The 18976-nt window shown below is 42.1% G+C and overlaps 1 protein-coding gene across 3 annotated transcripts in view; it reads left to right on the top strand.

The window, feature by feature from the left end:
* Nucleotides 1-5326: 5326 nt before the first annotated feature.
* Nucleotides 5327-18976, top strand: part of LOC121580862 (ephrin type-B receptor 1) — a 345283-nt gene continuing 331633 nt past the window's right edge. For all 3 annotated transcript variants that reach the window (XM_041895973.2, XM_041895971.1, XM_041895970.1), the window contains exon 1: nt 5327-5574. In XM_041895973.2, the coding sequence (XP_041751907.1) occupies nt 5511-5574 (64 nt within the window). In that variant the 5' untranslated portion in view covers nt 5327-5510. The remainder of the gene's footprint in view (nt 5575-18976) is intronic.

The following is an 18976-nucleotide window of genomic DNA, read 5'->3' as shown; positions in this document are numbered from 1 at the left end:
CATTTTATTGCATGACATAAGTATTTGATCACCTACCAACCAGTAAGAATTCCGGCTCTCACAGACCTGTTAGTTTTTCTTTAAGAAGCCCTCCTGTTCTCCACTCATTACCTGTATTAACTGCACCTGTTTGAACTCGTTACCTGTATAAAAGACACCTGTCCACACACTCAATCAAACAGACTCCAACCTCTCCACAATGGCCAAGACTATAGAAAATAGAGCTTTTTGGTCTAAACTCCACTCGCCGTGTTTGGAGGAAGAAGAAGGATGAGTACAACCCCAAGTCTAGGTCCAAAAGACTTCTCAACAGCTTCTACCCCCAAGCCATAAGACTCCTGAACAGCTAACCATGGCTACCCGGACTATTTGCACTGCCCCCCCACCCCATCTTTTTACGCTGCTGCTACTCTGTTAATTATTTATGCATAGTCACTTTAACTCTACCCACATGTACATATTACTTCAACTACCTCAACTAGCCGGTGCCCCCACACATTGACTCTGCACCGGTACCCCCCTGTATATATAGCCTCCCTACTGTTATTTTATTTTACTTCTGCTCTTTTTTTCTCAACACTTTTGTGTTGTTGTTTTATTTTACTTTTTTATTTAAAATAAATGAACTGTTGGTTAAGGGCTGTAAGTAAGCATTTCACTGTAATGTCTGCACCTGTTGTATTCGGCGCATGTGGCCAATAAAAATTGATTTGATTTGATTTGATTTTAACACCATCCCAACCGTGAAGCATGGAGGTGGAAACATCATTCTTTGGGGATGCTTTTCTGCGAAGGGGACAGGACGACTGCACCGTATTGAGGGGAGGATGGATGGGGCCATGTATCGCGAGATCTTGGCCAACAACCTCCTTCCCTCAGTAAGAGCATTGAAGATGGGTCGTGGCTGGGTCTTCCAGCATGACAATGACCCGAAACACACAGCCAGGGCTACTAAGGAGTGGCTCCGTAAGAAGCATCTCAAGGTCCTGGAGTGGCCTAGCCAGTATCCAGACCTGAACCCAATAGAAAATCTTTGGAGGGAGCTGAAAGTCCGTATTGCCCAGCGACAGCCCCCGAAACCTGAAGGATCTGGAGAAGGTCTGTATGGAGGAGTGGGCCAAAATCCCTGCTGCAGTGTGTGCAAACCTGGTCAAGACCTACAGGAAACGTATGATCTCTGTAATTGCAAACAAAAGTTTCTGTACCAAATATTAAGTTCTGCTTTTCTGATGTATCAAATACTTATGTCATGCAATAAAATGCAAATTAATTACTTAAAAATCATACAATGTGATTTTCTGGATTTTTGTTTTAGATTCTGTCTCTCACAGTTGAAGTGAACCTATGATAAAAATTACAGACCTCTACATGCTTTGTAAGTAGGAAAACCTGCAAAATCGGCAGTGTATCAAATACTTGTTCTCCCCACTGTATGTATCGGCATGCCTATAGTGTGAGGGTCTGGGGGAGGATGTGCTCCTGCTCCAGCATTATTGTTACCTCCTCTCCTCTCTTCCTTCCCCAGGGTGAGGACAGTAAACAAGGATAGATTGGCTTGGGCTGCAGCCCTCCTCTGGAGCTGGCCCTGGGGGTCAGAGGTGACAGTGCTGGTACTGGGGACCGAGGCATGACAAATAAGAGCTAGGCGGACCTCGTAAATCCACTGTGGCGCACTGGGGCCAAACAGGGTCAAGAGCTCAAAACACTGTCCCACTCCACACCCCACCATTAAAAATGACAAATGGAGCTCTAGTTAACTCAGCTTCAAGAGTCTTTGTACATTGTCATTATGTTTTTAAAGGTTTTCTGCAACGTTTGCTGTGTTGTACTGGCCTAGTTCATTGGAAGCATCTCAGAGGGAAAGGGAGGTTTTGTGCCGTCGTGTCCCTTTTCATTTAGTTTCTGTTCAATATACAGTAGAGTAAAAAGGTAGGGGGGGTATAAGGGAGGATGAAGGGAATGGGGCGATGGAAGAAGGGGGAGAATGGAATGAGGCCCAAGTCCAAGATATACAGGGATGAAGTTGGAAGGCAGAGGTTGAAATAGACTGAACCAGGCCATCCTTGGAAGACCCACCTCCAGGAGAGTGAGCTGGACCATCCAGCCCCAGACAGGTGTTGGGGTTTGGGAGTTATTGATTATCACAACCCCCCTCCTCTTCCAGATCCCGGTCCCCCAGCACATCCCTGGGGAAACAACCTTTTGTGTCCCCCATCTGTTGCAGCACGTGCACTCATGATCTCACAATAGGACGAGGTGGTTAGGAGAGGTTGAAGGTAGACAGTTAAGACAAGAGGATTCTAATATCCCAAAACTTTGAATAAAAGAGGAAGAATTCTAAACTAAGGGACCAGATATGTATTTTATTTTATATTTAACCAGATAAGTAAATTGATAAATAATTATCCTTTACAATGACAACCTTGCCAAGAGGCATAACAATGCAACAGTGAACAGGACAACACACAATACCACAAAAAAATACACTATATGCAGAGGAAAGGTACAAATTCATCAAATATACAACAATGAGACACATTCAGAGCTCGTTAGCAACAGTGCTGGTCCCATGAATCTGTTTATTTTCTAAAGCATCTGCATGGAATCATAACTTGTCCTTACCTGGGTTCAACCCAATTATTTATATATAGGCCTACACTAGATTACCGATAGGGAGTCACCTTGCCTCCAACTTGGAAGCTGTATAAATCAATTTATTAATGTCTACATTCGTTTTTTCCACATGTATTATATTACAGACACCTTAATGCATACTTTAAATTATATTATGTGAGCTAAAAAAAAAAAAAATGAACAAAAACATACTTAAATACATGTAATTCTGTCCTTGAAACATTTCATTGAAATACTGTATAAATCCATTAATTACTATGGAGAACTGCTCCTTCTGGGGAGTGCCAATATGGGGGGTAGAGATCTAACTTCCATTAGGAGATGTATGTGGATCTATTGCCAAGGCTATTGGTCCTCTGTAGCTCAGCTGGTAGAGCACGGCGCTTGTAACGCCAAGGTAGTGGGTTCGATCCCCGGGGCCACCCATACACAAAAATGTATGCACGCATGACTGTAAGTCGCTTTGGATAAAAGCGTCTGCTAAATGGCATATTATATTATTATAAGACTAATATGAATGCAAATGAGGCTTCTTGGGGCTCTGATTAAGATAATAGGGGAGGGAGACTGCCAAGTGATGCGCCAGCCATAAGACACTGGAGTGGGAAGGTAAGGGAGGGGAAGTCTGTGTGAGTGAGAGGAACAGTAGACCAATTCTGTTTTCTACCTGAAATGTGCATTTTGCACTTAAATACTCCCCCTCATATACAGCTGTGGGAAAAATTAAGAGACCACTGCAAATGTTTCTTAAATCACCATCTCTACATGTATGACAGCCATTCCATTCCAGTGTCTGTTGAATTCCAAAACAGGCACACCTCATTCTACTGAATTAGGTACTGATTATGTGATCACCTGAACCAAATCTTATTTAAAAAGGAAAAGTAAAACTGGTAGAGCACGGCGCTTGTAACGCCAAGGTAGTGGGTTCGATCCCCGGGACCACCCATACACAAAAATGTATGCACGCATGACTGTAAGTCGCTTTGGATAAAAGCGTCTGCTAAATGGCATATTATTATTATTATTATTATAAAAAAAACACTGCTGTGGTCATCACTATCCTCTTGCAATAGGACCAGCTGGATTGCAATAACAGTGCTAATAGTACCTCAAAAGTAATATTAATCAAAAAATTGCTATTGACCATGCCAAAAGAGTTGAAAAGGAAAGTTTTGAGTCAGGAAAAGAAGGTTTCAATTCTGGCTTTACTGGCAGAGGGATACAGTGAGCATCAGGTTGCCTCCATCCTTAAAATTTCAAAGACGGCAGTTCATAAGAACAAGGTCAAGCAGCAGACATTGGGGACAACAAAGCTACAGACCAGCAGAGGGCGAAAACGACTCTCTACTGACCGGGATGACCACCAACTCATTTGAATGTCACTCAACAACTGTAGGATGACATCAAGTGACCTACAAAAAGAATGGCAAACGGCAGCTGGGGTGAAGTGCATGGCGAGGACGGTTCGAAACAGGCTCCTAGGGGCAGGGTTGAAGTTGTTCAAAGCTAGAAAAAAGCCCTTCATCAATGAGAAGCAAAGAAGAGCCCGGCTGAGGTTTGCAAAAGACCATAAGAATTGGACTGTAGAGGACTGGAGTGAGGTCATCTTCTCTGATGAGTCCAATTTTCAGCTTTGCCCAACACCTGGTCATCTAATGGTTAGACGGAGACCTTGAGAGGCCTACAAGCCACAGTGTCTCGCACCCACTGTGAAATTTGGTGGAGGATCGGTGATGATCTGGGGGTGCTTCAGCAAGGCTGGAATCGGGCAGATGCTTGAATTTTTGCGCCAGGAGTGGCATAAAGTCCCCCAACATCAATGTGAAAGACTGGTGGAGAGCATGCCAAGACGCATGAAAGCTGTAATTGAGAATCAGGGTTATTCCACCAAATATTGATTTCTGAACTCTTCCAAAGTTAAAACATTGGTATTGTGTTGTTTAAAAATGAACATGAACTTATTTTCTTTGCATTATTCGAGTTCTGATAACACTGCATCTTTTTTGTTATTTTGACCAGTTGTCATTTTCTGCAAATAAATGCTCTAAATGACAATATTTTTATTTGAAATTTGGGAGAAATGTTGTCAGTAGTTTATAGAATAAAACAAAAATGTAATTTTTACCCAAACACATACCAATAAATAGTAAAACCAGAGAAACGGATCATTTTGCAGTGGTCTCTTAATTTTGTCCACAGCTGTATTTGTAAGGAATGGACTGGTGTAAGGAATGTGGTGGGAATTCCCTTCAGCAAAATGCAAACACCAATCCAATGCTTTTTAATCGTTGAAGTGAATGAGTGAATGGGAGTGAAGAAGTGTACACTTATGGGAGTGAATATGTGTACACTTTCATGGGAAAAAGGGGGTAAAAGCAATTGGGGTAGAGATGGGGAGATGAGAGAGAGAGTGCGAGAGATGAGAAATGAGAAATGGAGGTCCTCTATTCATATTTTGGGACCATCTAATAATGTAATACCCAAAACCAGACCAATTGGTGGTGCTATTCTCCTTCCCTGACACGGGCGGCCGCGGTTTCAAATAGGTCAGGGAAAAGTTCTGTGTTTTCACAATGCAGGTGGGAGGAGCAAACCATTGGCGATTGGTTAGCGATTTTCACTTTTAAATCTGTGATTGGCCCTGCCGCTTTAGCGGGGTGTAAAGAGGCTGTGTTTCCCCCTCCTCACTCCCCCTCCTCACTCCCCCTCCATCCCATACACTCGGCGGGGTCCTATACTGGTTGTCACAACACGGGCTTACTGACTGGAATGCATACAACGCTCTGTGACAACCGAAGGGATTTTTTGTGCGCGCGTGCTGCGTGGTTCTCAGTGGATAGGCCTATAGACTGTGTGGACTATACATTTCTGCCATGACTTTGGATTTGTTTGCGGTTTTATTGGTCATCATCACCACCACGGTTTCTGCGATGGAAGGTAAATGATTGGAATGATCATTGCTGTGTTTTGATGGTTTGGAATGACTGCTCCGCGCCAGAACGCACACTGGCTCTCTCGCGCCGCTCTCTCCCATGGAATGGCACGTACACATTGTATCCGTGAGAGCGTGCGCTCTGTGATGTCAATGGAATACAGGGGATGTGATGCACGTTCATCATGTCAAGCCCGTTCCCGTTATTTTATTCTGAATAGGACGGAGTAGGGGTCTCTCTGTGTCGGTGGGTCTGGCAATAGCCTACAATGCACTGGTGATGGTATTTGTTGGTTCTTCTGGGCTGCAAACAGTGCAGCTAGGGCAGCACATCGTCACCAAATTCTATAAACTTCCCTTTGAATAGGTTTTCGTTACACAATTAAAATATAGCCAACATGTGGGAGCCTCCTTTTATTTGTTTCGTTGGGGTGGCTTATTCTTCCATGAGATAATTGTGTGGTGATCTATAGCCTACATCATGTTTGGAACAGTATCTGTTACTTACCCGAGAGAGATGCTCTTCTACCTGCGAGTGTCGTCCTCAGCACCTGGGTGTAGGCTAGCTCTCTACAGAGCGTATGTTATTCGGGTCACTGCCTGACATAGGCTTATAATGTGTTTTTAGCGTCAATTCGGAGCAGCAGTAGGATAAATATCGGGCGATTTTCGATTGGCTGAGGGATTTTATAGATGGCTGCTGGAACTGTTTAGCGACAGTAATGACTCCACCAGATCAAACCATTGTGATGAGGCACCTCCAGATCTGAACTCTCTAGCTACATGTACAATATGATCATTTTCTGGCTGGTCCTTTTTGGCACCCACATGCACAGACAGACAGGCAGACAGACAGACAGACACACACACACACATATACACTGTGTAGGCTAAATCAACAGACAAGTGTGCCATCAGCATTGTTGGCTAATAGCTCATCTTAGAGCTTTAACATGTTCTTCATTTCCTGTGTAGGACCCTAGGGACTAGGGCATTAGACATACTGTATGTGCTGCATGCATATAATGCTTCAGCCTCTTGACTATGGAAGAGTTCTCTCCCTTCACTTTCAACGCTCACACACTCTCCAAAGCAGATGGTCTCTCGTGGTTCTCTGCTTAGCATAAACAAGTGGAATGAATTAAAGACTAGCAAGTGAAGTGGGCGTTACATGATCGTAGTATCTCTGTTTCATATTTTTATTTTCATAATGATTACAACGCTCAGGCTGCCTGGGTAGCTCAGTGTTGCTGTGTAATTCAGTAAAGCACTGCTTGCTTGTTTATATTCATCGTATTCTATCACACACACACACACACACACACACACACACACACACACACACACACACACACACACACACACACACACACACACACACACCAGGGATGAGAGTGATTTCCTTGTTTAGGCTGGTTAATTGAAAGGATATTGTCTCACGGGCAGGTTAAGATGTTAGCTGATCTGATCTACAATCTGTTGCCCTCACTCACTCTCTCTCTCTCTCTCTCTCTCTCTCTCTCTCTCTCTCTCTCTCTCTGTCTGTGTGTGTGCCACAGTGTGTGTGTGTGTGTGTGTGTGTGTGTGTGTGAGAGAGAGAGACAGCATACGGCCCTGGCCACATTATCCCTGCTCAGATCTGTGTCCCCCTTAATCTGATTATCTGTCCCTAATCACCACATCAGCCCCGTAATCACAAACACTGTGTCAGAGATCACCCTGTGTGTGTGTGAGACTGTGTGTGTGAGACGGTGTGTGTGTGTGTGTGTGTGTGTGTGTGTGTGTGTGTGTGTGTGTGTGAGAGACAGTGTGTGAAACTGTGTGTGTGTGTGTGTGTGTGTGTGTGTGTGTGTGAGACTGTGTGTGTGTATGTGTGAGACGGTGTGTGAGTGTGTGTGTGAGACAGTGTGTATGTGTGTGTGAGAGAGACTGTGTGTGTGTGTGAGACTGTGTGTAAATGTGTGTGTGAGACTGTGTGTGTGTGTGTCTGGGGGGGACACTACTGACCATATGGACAGATGGGTGATGAATAGAGAGTAGCCCCCCCCAGGGGGAAGGGCTACTAGTGTGTATGGGGTTCTTCCTAAAAATGTTACTATGGATAAGGTATAGGTTCTATCATGGCGCTAAATTATGGGGCTACAGCTGGACAGACTGTAATACTGCTATAGATTTCACCCATCCATCCATCCATCCATCCATCTAGACTTAAACCTCTAGTTACTGTGGATGTCTCAGTCATGCTCTCTCATCCATATGGCTGCCGTCCGCTCGCGTCTCTCCTCAGCGGAGCGAGGGATGGAGAGAAAGCAGTAGGAGGAGGGGTGGATGGATAGACAGAGCATTGCTGAATAGCAGCAGATGTGTGTATGGATTCATGGCCCTAGGCTGATATGTGGTGGATGGAATGGTAGACACACAGAGACACACAGTGATGTCTGTCTGACTGATGGCAGCCATGGCTTCACTGAAAGGTCATGATGTTAGAGAGACCGGGGCAGAAAACCCTGATCCTATTAACTGTTTATGGGACATTAGGACTGGCTGGCTTGGCCAAGAGAACGATGGTAGAGAGGAGAGAGAAGAGGTATTTGCATTCTCTCTCTCTCCCTCCAAGTGTGTATCATTATTCACAACAATAGTAGTAATTCTTCATTACTTACAGAGCCATTGCTTATTTCTGTTGGCCCTTAAACCAATCAAGGCTGCTTAGCTGACTTCAACTACAGCAGGAAACAGAGAGAAGAGAGAGAGACAGTGAGAGAGAGAGAGAGAGAGAGAGAGAGAGAGAGAGAGAGAGAGAGAGAGAGAGAGAGAGAGAGAGAGAGAGAGAGAGAGAGAGAGAGAGAGAGATGGATGAGGTGACAGGGAAGCACCAAACCCAAACACACTGGAACCAACCAGAAGAGAGAGAGAGACAGTGGGAGAGAGAGAGTGGTGTTGATGGTATCCTAAATGAAATGATAAAATATACAGACCACAAATTCCAATTGGCTATACTTAAACTCTTTAACATCATCCTTAGCTCTGGCATTTTCCCCGATATTTGGAACCAAGGACTGATCACCCCAATCCACAAAAGTGGAGACAAATTTGACCCCAAAAACTACCGTGGGAAAAGCGTCAACAGGAACCTTGGGAAAATCCTCTGCATTATCATTAACAGCAGACTCGTACATATCCTCAGTGAAAACAATGTACTGAGCAAATGTCAAATTGTATTCTTAACAAAATACCATACGACAGACCACATATACACCCTGCACACCCTAATTAACAAAGAAACAAACCAAAATAAAGGCAAAGTCTTCTCATGCTTTGTTGATTTAAAAAAAGCTTTTGACTCAATTTGGCATGAGGGTCTGCTATACAACTTGATGGAAAGTGGTGTTGGGTGAAAAACATAAATACAAACTCTGTATAAACGGGCAGTAATTTATTTGGTAAAAAACCACCAATGTTTCTGCATCACTGTGCCTTCTTCAAGGGGAAAAACATACAACATTCAAATCCATGTACACAAACAACAAAAATGTGCAAATAAAATTGGCAAAATCGACATATTTCTTTCCACAGGGCCGTGGTGTGAGACAGGGATGCAGCTTAAGCCACACCCTCTTCAACATATACATTTGAAGTCGGAAGTTTACATACACCTTAGCCAAATACATTTAAACTCAGTTTTTCACAATTCCTGACATTTAATCCTAGTAAAAATGCCCTGTTTTTAGGTCAGTTAGGATCACCACTTTATTTTAATATAGTGAAATGTCAGAATGATAATAGAGAGAATGATTTATTTCAGCTTTTATTTATTTAATCACATTCCCAGTGGGTCAGAAGTTTACATACACTCAATTAGTATTTGGTAGCATTGCCTTTAAATTGTTTAACTTGGGTCAAACGTTTCGGGTAGCTTTCCACAAGCCCATTCCTCCTGACAGAGCTGGTGTAACTGAGTCAGGTTTGTAGGCCTCCTTCCTCGCACACGCTTTTTCAGTTCTGCCCACAAATGTTCTATAGGATTGAGGTCAGGGCTTTGTGATGGCCACTCCAAAACCTTGACTTTGTTGTCCTTAAGCCATGTTGCCACAACTTTGGAAGTATGCTTGGGGTCATTGTCCATTTGGAAGACCAATTTGCGACCAAGCTTTAACTTCCTGACTGATGTCTTGAGATGTTGCTTCAATATATCCACATAATTTTCCTTCCTCATGATGCTATCTATTTTGTGAAGTGCACCAGTCCCTCCTGCAGCAAAGCACCCCCACAGCATGATGCTGCCACCCCTGTGCTTCACGGTTGAATTGGTGTTCTTCGGCTTGCAAGTTCCACCTTTTTCCTCCAAACATAACGATGGTCATTATGGCCAAACAGTTATATTTTTGTTTCATCAGACCAGAGGACATTTCTCCAAAAAGTACGATCTTTGTCCCCATGTGCAGTTGCAAACCGTAGTCTGGCTTTTTTATGGCGGTTTTGGAGCAGTAGCTTCTTCCTTGCTTAGCGGCCTTTCAGGTTATGTCGATATAGGACTCATTTTACTGTGGATATGGATACTTTTGTACCTGTTTCCTCCAGCATCTTCACAAGGTCATTTGCTGTTGTTCTGGGATTGATTTGCACTTTTCACACCAAAGTACGTTCATCTCTAGGAGACAGAACGCGTCTCCTTCCTGAGTGGTATGATGGCTGCGTGGTCCCATGGTGTTTATACTTGCGTACTATTGTTTGTACAGATGAACGTGGTACCTTCAGGCGTTAGGAAATTGCTCCCAAGGATGAACCAGACTTGTGGAGGTCTACACATTTTTTTCTGAGGTCTTGTCTGATTTCTTTTGATTTTCCCATGATGTTTTTATTTTTTCATTTATTTCACCTTTATTTAACCAGGTAAGCCAGTTGAGAACAAGTTCTCATTTACAACTGCGACCTGGCCAAGATAAAGCAAAGCAGTGCGATAAAAACAACACAGAGTTACATATGGGGTAAAAAACATAAAGTCAAAAATACAACAGAAAATATATATACAGTGTGTGCAAATGTAGCAAGTTATGGAGGTAAGGCAATAAATAGGCTATAGTGCAAAATAATTACAATAGTATTAACACTGGAATGCTAGATGTGCAAGAGATTATGTGCAAATAGAGATACTGGGGTGCAAAAGAGCAAAATAAATAACAATATAGGGATGAGGTAGTTGGGTGGGCTAATTTCAGATGGGCTGTGTACAGGTGCAGTGATCGGTAAGGTGCTCTGACAACTGATGTCAAGCAAAGAGGCACTGAGTTTGAAGGCAGGCCTTGAAGGTAGGCCACACATCCACAGGTACACTTCCAAATGACTCAAATGATGTCAATTAGCCTATCAGAAGCATCTAAAGCCATGACATCATTTTCTGGAATTTTCCAAGCTGTTTAAAGGCACAGTCAACTTAGTGTATGTAAACTTCTGACCCACTGGAATTGGGATACAGTGTATTATAAGTGAAATAATCTGTCTGTAAACAATTGTTGGAAAAATTACTTGTGTCGTGCACAAAGTAGATGTCCTAACCGACTTGCCAAAACTATAGTTTGTTAACAAGAAATCTGTGGAGTTGTTGAAAAACAAGTTTTAATGACTCCAACCTAAGTGTATGTAAACTTCCGACTTCAACTGAAATATGACATTTGAAATGTCTTTATTCTTTTGGAACTTTTATGAGTGTAATGTTTACTGTATATTTTTTATTGTTTATTTCACTTTTGTTTATTATCTATTTCACTTGCTTTGGCAATGTAAACATATGTTTCCCATGCCAATAAAGACCTTAAATTGAAATTTAAATTAAGTGAGGAAAAGAGAGAGAGAGAGAGGGCAGGAGAAAGAGACAGGGTGGGAGAGAGAGAGGGCGGAAGAGAGGACAGGAGAGAGAGAGAGGGCGGGAGAGAGAGAGAGGGCAGGAGAGAGAGAGAGAGCAGGAGAGAGAGAGATAGCAGGAGAGAAGGGAGTGAGAGAGAGGGCAGAAGAAAGAGAGAGGGTGAGAGAGAGAGAGAGGGCGGGAGCAAAGGGAGTGAGAGAGATCAAAAAAGTAAAGAGTGTGTTTGGCAAGGAACAGCCATGATCATGAAATCATCCGTTGTTAAATAGGTACAAGCTGATAGCAAATCCAACAACCTGTGTGTGTGTGTGTGTGAGAGAGAGAGTGAGAGTGAGAGAGGGAGTGAAATCTCCAACCCAGAAGACAACAGGTGTGTGTATAGTAACCAGTACCATAGGAGGAGGCGTTGAATACCAGCGAAACTGTAATAACACCTCCCCAGTGGCACAATGGATTAACAACAATAAAGACTAGTACATGTCCATGCAGTAGCATTAACCACCACATCATCTGCCAGTCAAACCAACACATTCTGTGTCATATCAGTATCTGTATGGTGTCTGAATAAGAAGAGAGCAGCATTAGAGTAGATTCAGCAAACAAAAAGGCTTTCTTGTAATATAATTGACTGTGTTTGTGTGTATGTGTTGTGATAGAGAGAGAGAGAGAGAGAGAGAGAGAGAGAGAGAGAGAGAGAGAGAGAGAGAGAGAGAGAGAGAGACCTTGACCCCATCTGTGATGGAGAGAGAGAAGTCACTAATGGAGGTTTATAAGATCAGTCCTCACCTTTCACTCCCTCTCTCCAAATGGATGAATGTAAAAAGAGAAAGCGAAAACAGCCCTGTTCTGTATGGAAAGGAGGGGTGAAACACAGTCATACATCATACACGTGTGTGTGTGTGTTTGTGTGTGAGTGCTTGTGTGTGTGGGCCTGGATGCACCTTTAGTACAGGGCTAGTGCTGATCTACTGACCTATAATGCTGTGTGAAGTAGAATGCAATTCTACACTTTCTATATCCTGCAGCATCTATAGTGTAGACTTCTAGCCTGTGTTGTGAGCCGTGTGGTACACACAGTGAGAGACTGGGTGGCAGACATGGTGTTATTAACCTGTAATGGGTACATTAGAGTGCCTGGAGAGAAAATAGTTTTCTACTACTCTGAATTGTATGCTGCTGGCCTGGCACCTGCCTTCACAACACTTATGAAATCAAACACTTACCCAAAACATTTTCTAAACCCAGAGGCCTAACATCACGATACTTCCGGGATCGCTTCGCGAAGCAGACTTGGTAGACCAGACCGGGGCTTGGCGTTGGGGAAGTCAATAAGAGAAGTGTAAAATGATTCCTTAGTTGTACATTTTCTCTAAATCTAAAGGCACAACCTAGATTCAAGCTAATGTCTTAAGTAGTTTAACATGTTATTACTCCAACATGGTGAAAGTGACAAACTGACACGTTTTCATTTTCATCAAAAACAACTTTATATCGAAGGAGTGCCTTTGATTTGACGGCCTGCACATGCACAGTTCGGCGTGACGCGACCGTTAGACCCAATAACGTGTTTCTGCACTTGAGCTTTTCTAGCCAACGTCGCCATGCCATCGCCTACGAATTACTACGACAGGTTTTCATCTATCGACAGATATATGCAGTATACAAAAAAGTTAATTGATTTCAATACAATATTGATTTGAGTGATTAATTTGCCCAGGCTTTTGATTACAGTAGAACAAGCTAATCAATTCCAGTCTTGAGTGACCCCTTGGTAAATACTGGTGCGTGTGCCGTTTATAAGGTACTAATTTAGCGAAATACAAGTAATCTGAACACAAGTGTGACACGTGTGTCTAGGGAGTAACCTTTATGTATTGGTCTTCAAAATATCACTACTTGTTTCAGCATATTGATTATGAATTTAAAACCGGTGTTTTGACACTGTGACATAAATCAAAAAGCCATGACCACAGGAAGCATTACAATTCTTATTGTCAATGTATGTTGATACTTTTAACATTATTTTTCAACAGGTAAAAACGACTGAATGAGCCAAAAACGTGCTATGATTTATTGATTTGATGATATTAGTGAAATCGTGAAAATATGTTTGTCCTGGCTACTATAAGCTCTAAAGGCTTTGTGATAGTGGTGGCCCCCCAGTCTGCCTCTAGCCCAGCCACTGTTCACAGCCTGACTGAGGAAGTTGGCCCATCCGCCATTCTGATGACTGAGACCATGATGACTGAGACCATGATGACTGAGACCATGATGACTGAAAACATGATGACTGAGAACATGATGACAGACCATGACAGACCACAGAGGGGCATTAGGGCTGTTATGTCTCAGTGAAGCCAGTCTTCCATGGCTCTAACCCCCCACAGAACGCACACACACACACACACAATCCCCCTCAGAGCTCACCTTACCCCAGAGACATCCGAGCCTCAAAACCGCCAGATGGTGGATAGGAGGTGGTGTTGGGGAGGAGATTGAGTGGAATGTGATTTGTGTGTGTGTGTTGTCAGTGAGAGAGTGTGCGTGTTTATGTCTGTGTGTTTCTGTTTGTGTGACTGCCTGTGTGTGTGTGTGTGTTCACAGTCTACTGTGTGTTTGTGTATACGTGTGTGTGTGTGTCTGTGTGTGTCCATTTGCGTATGTGTGTATTCATGTGTGCACTTGCATGGGAATAGACACCCTTGTCTTCACTAGCATTACATGTTAGTTGTCTTGTCCTGACTGTCACAGGCTCCTGCGTTCTGATTCGCTGTAGAGATTCTATCTCTGTGGAATGTTGTGTTTTACTGGTCTCGCTTCACGCTCTCCTGCTATCACCATGCAGCCCAGGTGGATGATAACATTAGATAGACTGCCTTATCTAACCATTTACACATCCAAACACTGGATAGACTGCCTAATCTAACCAATCACACATCTAAGCACTGGATAGACTGCCTTATCTTACCAATCACACGTCCAAACACTGGAAGACTGCTTTATCTAACCAATCACACGTCTAAGCGCTGGATTGACTTCCTTATCTAACCAATCACAAGTCCAAACACTGGATATACCAGCTTATATAACCAATCACACTAGAGCTGGGCGATAAATCGAATGACAGTTCTCGATTGCTTGAGCACATTTGTCCAAACAATTAACACCCAGCACCAAACTGAAACACGTTGGCCAAAATGACACTTTTATTTTGCAGAAAGCATTAAAACTCTCAAAACATGAAATACTGTACAAGACACAAAATCAGCTACCTCCATCTAAACATACAACTTGTTATCTAATGAAAAGTTATTTTAAATCAATCGTTACACAATGGCCCAATAAATACTAAGTAGGCCTACAACTATCAATATACCCTAACACGGTTAACCCTCTTTTATATGTCTGGGCCATTTGTTTATACTATAATTATAGTATACACCATAAAAGGCAAGAAAACATATTATCACAGCATGGGCTGTATAATTTTTTACCAAAATTATTTTACCAAAGATGACTAATGCAGAAATGTCACTCAAGAGCATGAATATCCAGAAACAAACGGCTTTATTTTACCTTTTTCCATTTTAACTGAGAGCTGAACTATCTTCCTCTATGGGCCCCTCTACCTCTCCTTTGTCCTTGCCTTCGACCTCTTACTTGATCCATTCATGCTAACAGCAACTCAGAGGAGACCTCTTTTATGCATTAATAAGGACTGATTGCTGATTGAACATGTAATGAATACTCAGGGAGGAAAAGGTGTAGATTCAGGTGTTTATTTCGCCTTCGCAAAAGGCAGGAATCGTGGTCACAGGCAGGCAACGGTCATACACAGGTAAGCAAACAGGCAGGAGAATCAAAAACTAGGACTGAAGGCTATAACTGGTTCTCACAAACGAGCTAGGAAAAGGCTTAGTAGAGTCAAAACGAACAATACCTCACAAGGCACAAACAGAATGACCTGAACTAAATAAGGAGATGATGAGACCAGGTGAGTAACAAACACAGGTGAAATCAATGAACAAAAATGAAAGACAGGGCTATGTTCAAAAACACAAAGAAACAGGGCTACGTTCAAGAACACAAGGTTGACTAAGAAAATAAATACAGAACCTTACAGAACAATTGTGCAAATTAAGTTTTGCACATGTGCAGAAGAGGTTCACATTCATGGGAGTTATTTGTATCAGCTGTGACCCAATGTTTTAATTTTGTTTGTCATGATTTACTCAACTGAGTTTTGCATCTTTTGTAGAGAGTTGTGTTTACTGTTTTGCAAAAATGTGTTTAGCATTTGCATTGTGTGTGAAAGCAATGAGAAATGACTTAGTTTTGCTAAAAATGTTACTGTTGTGCTAATTAGGTTATGATGGAGATCAAGTGGACCCCGGTTTTCTTGTAAAAATGTTTTAGCAATCTAGAAAAACTGTAATTCGATTAATTCGAATTGATGTTTTTCTGTGATATTCCAAATGCCTGTATCGCAAGACTCAATTTTTATTATATTTTTTGCTTTTGTGAGAATTTATGTCCGCTTGTTTCATGTTGTCTTTTTGGTCTCGTCTCATTCTCTCCTTCTGTGCTGTGTTCACCTTCCCATTTACACCAGGATCTGTATATAATGACGAGATGCTCATGTATCCACCCAAACAATGGGAGTCGTCCCAAAGTTGGGAAGGCAGGCGACAAGCTTAGGTCCAAAAAAAAGCCCATAGAATCGCATTGGGCTTATTTTGTAGAGTGAAACTTCTCGCTTCTTCCTCTCTGTTTACACACACACACACACCAAGCCCCTCCCCCGCCACTCACAACAACAAAGATGAGAGATCACTTCTTCCTCTCTTACAAGCGGTTTCAACTCGCTATTTGCATTTGAGGTTTGGTCCAATAGAATTGGTCATATGGACACCGAAACACATTGAGACGTTATTTTACTGTGATAGAGGTGAAGTTAACCTTTCTAACGATACCCTTTTTATGTCTCAACTACTCAAATTGCACACAGAGCACTACTTAAATGGGAGTATCAATGAACATTGATTCTGGAAAATGAATGCTCAGTTTGTCGCACACTGCATTGCAGTACCACATGCCGTTAGCAGAATTTTTGCCAAATACTGTTATTCTGGCTGTCTAGTCCACTTGATTTCAACATCTGAACAAAGTGGACAAGCTAGCATGCTGTTCAAACAGTTGGAGATGGACAGAAAGGTGTGTTCATAACAATTCAACTGTTCTGCCTTGTTAGCTATCAAATAGATCCAAGTTGGCTAAACTTAAAATATAAAGATTAGTTGGCTACTTACTAGCACGTGGGCTAGTGCTCGCGAGATCGTTTATGAGACCTGTGTTAATTTTATATGATGCCTGCTACAAGAAGTTAGTCATTATTAGTGAATGTGCATAATGCATGTTCCTGGTAAAAATTTGTAACAAAAAGGGCATTTTCATAGACTGACTTGAAAGCCAGATCAGTGATTATTTCTAAAACACAAGTTAAACTAATTTGATAAAATAATTAAATTATTAGTGGGTCTTATGGTTGTGGAAGGTTTATATTTAGCCTAGGTATAACTTCACAAGCCATGAATTCAGTAGATTATTGCTGAATGTTTGAAATTCAGTCTATTTGACCTTTAATTGTACCTCAAGCTTATTTAGAGAAAACTTGAAAAAAATAAAGATATACAGTACCAGTCAAAAGTTTGGACACACCTACTCATTCAAAGTTTTTTTTTATTTTTTTAACAATTTTTTACATTGTAGAATAATAGTGAAGACATCAAAACTATGAAATAACACATATGGAATCATGTAGTAACCAAACAAGTGTTAAACAATTCAAAATATATTTTATATTTGAGATTCTTCAAATAGTCACCCTTTGCCTTGATGAAAAAATAAATGTATGCACTCACTAACTGTAAGTCGCTCTGGATAAGAGTGTCTGCTAAATGACAAAAAATGTAAAAAAAATGTAAATGAGAGCTTTGCACACTCTTGGTATTCTCTCAACCTGCTTCACCTGGAATGCTTTTCCAACAGTCTTGAAGGAGTTCCCACATATGCTGAGCACCTGTTGGCTGCTTTTCCTTCACTCTGCCGTCCGACTCATCCCAAACCATCTCAATTGGGTTGAGGTCGGGGGATTGTGGAGGCCAGGTCATCTGATGCAGCACTCCATCACTCTCCTTCTTGGTAAAATAGCCCTTACACAGCCTGGAGGTGTGTTGGGTCATTGTCCTGTTGAAAAACAAATTATAGTCCCACTAAGGGCAAACCAGATGGGATGGCGTATCGCTGCAGAATGCTGTGGCAGCCATGCTGGTTAAGCGTGCCTTGAATTCTAAATAAATCACAGACAGTGTCACCAGCAAAGCACCCCCACACATTAGCACCTCCTCCTCCATGCTTTACGGTGGGAACTACAAATGCAGAGATCATCAGTTCACCCACACCGCGTCTCACAAAGCCACAGCGGTTTGAACCAAACATCTCAAATTTGGACTCAAGACCAAAGGACACATTTCCACCGGTCTAATGACCATCACTCGTGTTTCTTGGCCCAAGCAGGTCTCTTCTTCTTATTGGTGTCCTTTATTAGTGGTTTCTTTGCAGCAATTCGACCATGAAGGCCTGATTCACACAGTCCCCTCTGAACAGTTGAAGTTGAGATGTCTGTATACAGTTGAAGTCGGAAGTTTGCATACACTTAGGTTGGAGTCATTAAAACTCGTTTTTCAACCACTCCACAAAGTTCTTGCTAACAAACTATACTTTTGGCAAGTCGGTTAGGACATCTACTTTGTGCATGACACAAGTAATTTTTCCAACAATTGTTTACAAATAGATTATTTCACTTATAATTCCCTGTATAACAATTCCAGTGGGTCAGAAGTTTACATACAGTGGGGAAAAAAAAGTATTTAGTCAGCCACCAATTGTGCAAGTTCTCCCACTTAAAAAGATGAGAGAGGCCTGTAATTTTCATCATAGGTACACGTCAACTATGACAGACAAATTGAGAAAAAAAAATCCTAGAAAATCACATTGTAGGATTTTCAATGAATTTATTTGCAAATAATGGTGGAAAATAAGTATTTGGTCACCTACAAACAAGCAAGATTTCTGGCTCTCACAGACCTGTAACTTCTTCTTTAAGAGGCTCCTCTGTCCTCCACTCGTTACCTGTATTAATGGCACCTGTTTGAACTTGTTATCAGTATAAAAGACACCTGTCCACAACCTCAAACAGTCACACTCCAAACTCCACTATGGCCAAGACCAAAGAGCTGTCAAAGGACACCAGAAACAAAATTGTAGACCTGCACCAGGCTGGGAAGACTGAATCTGCAATAGGTAAGCAGCTTGGTTTGAAGAAATCAACTGTGGGAGCAATTATTAGGAAATGGAAGACATACAAGACCACTGATAATCTCCCTCGATCTGGGGCTCCACGCAAGATCTCACCCCGTGGGGTCAAAATGATCACAAGAACGGTGAGCAAAAATCCCAGAACCACACGGGGGGACCTAGTGAAT

Source organism: Coregonus clupeaformis, chromosome 14, assembly GCF_020615455.1.
Source record: "Coregonus clupeaformis isolate EN_2021a chromosome 14, ASM2061545v1, whole genome shotgun sequence".
In the NCBI taxonomy this organism is placed as follows: Eukaryota; Metazoa; Chordata; class Actinopteri; order Salmoniformes; family Salmonidae; genus Coregonus; species Coregonus clupeaformis.
The sequence above is the reverse complement of the archived record's forward strand: the minus strand, read 5'-3'. Positions and strand labels throughout refer to the sequence as shown.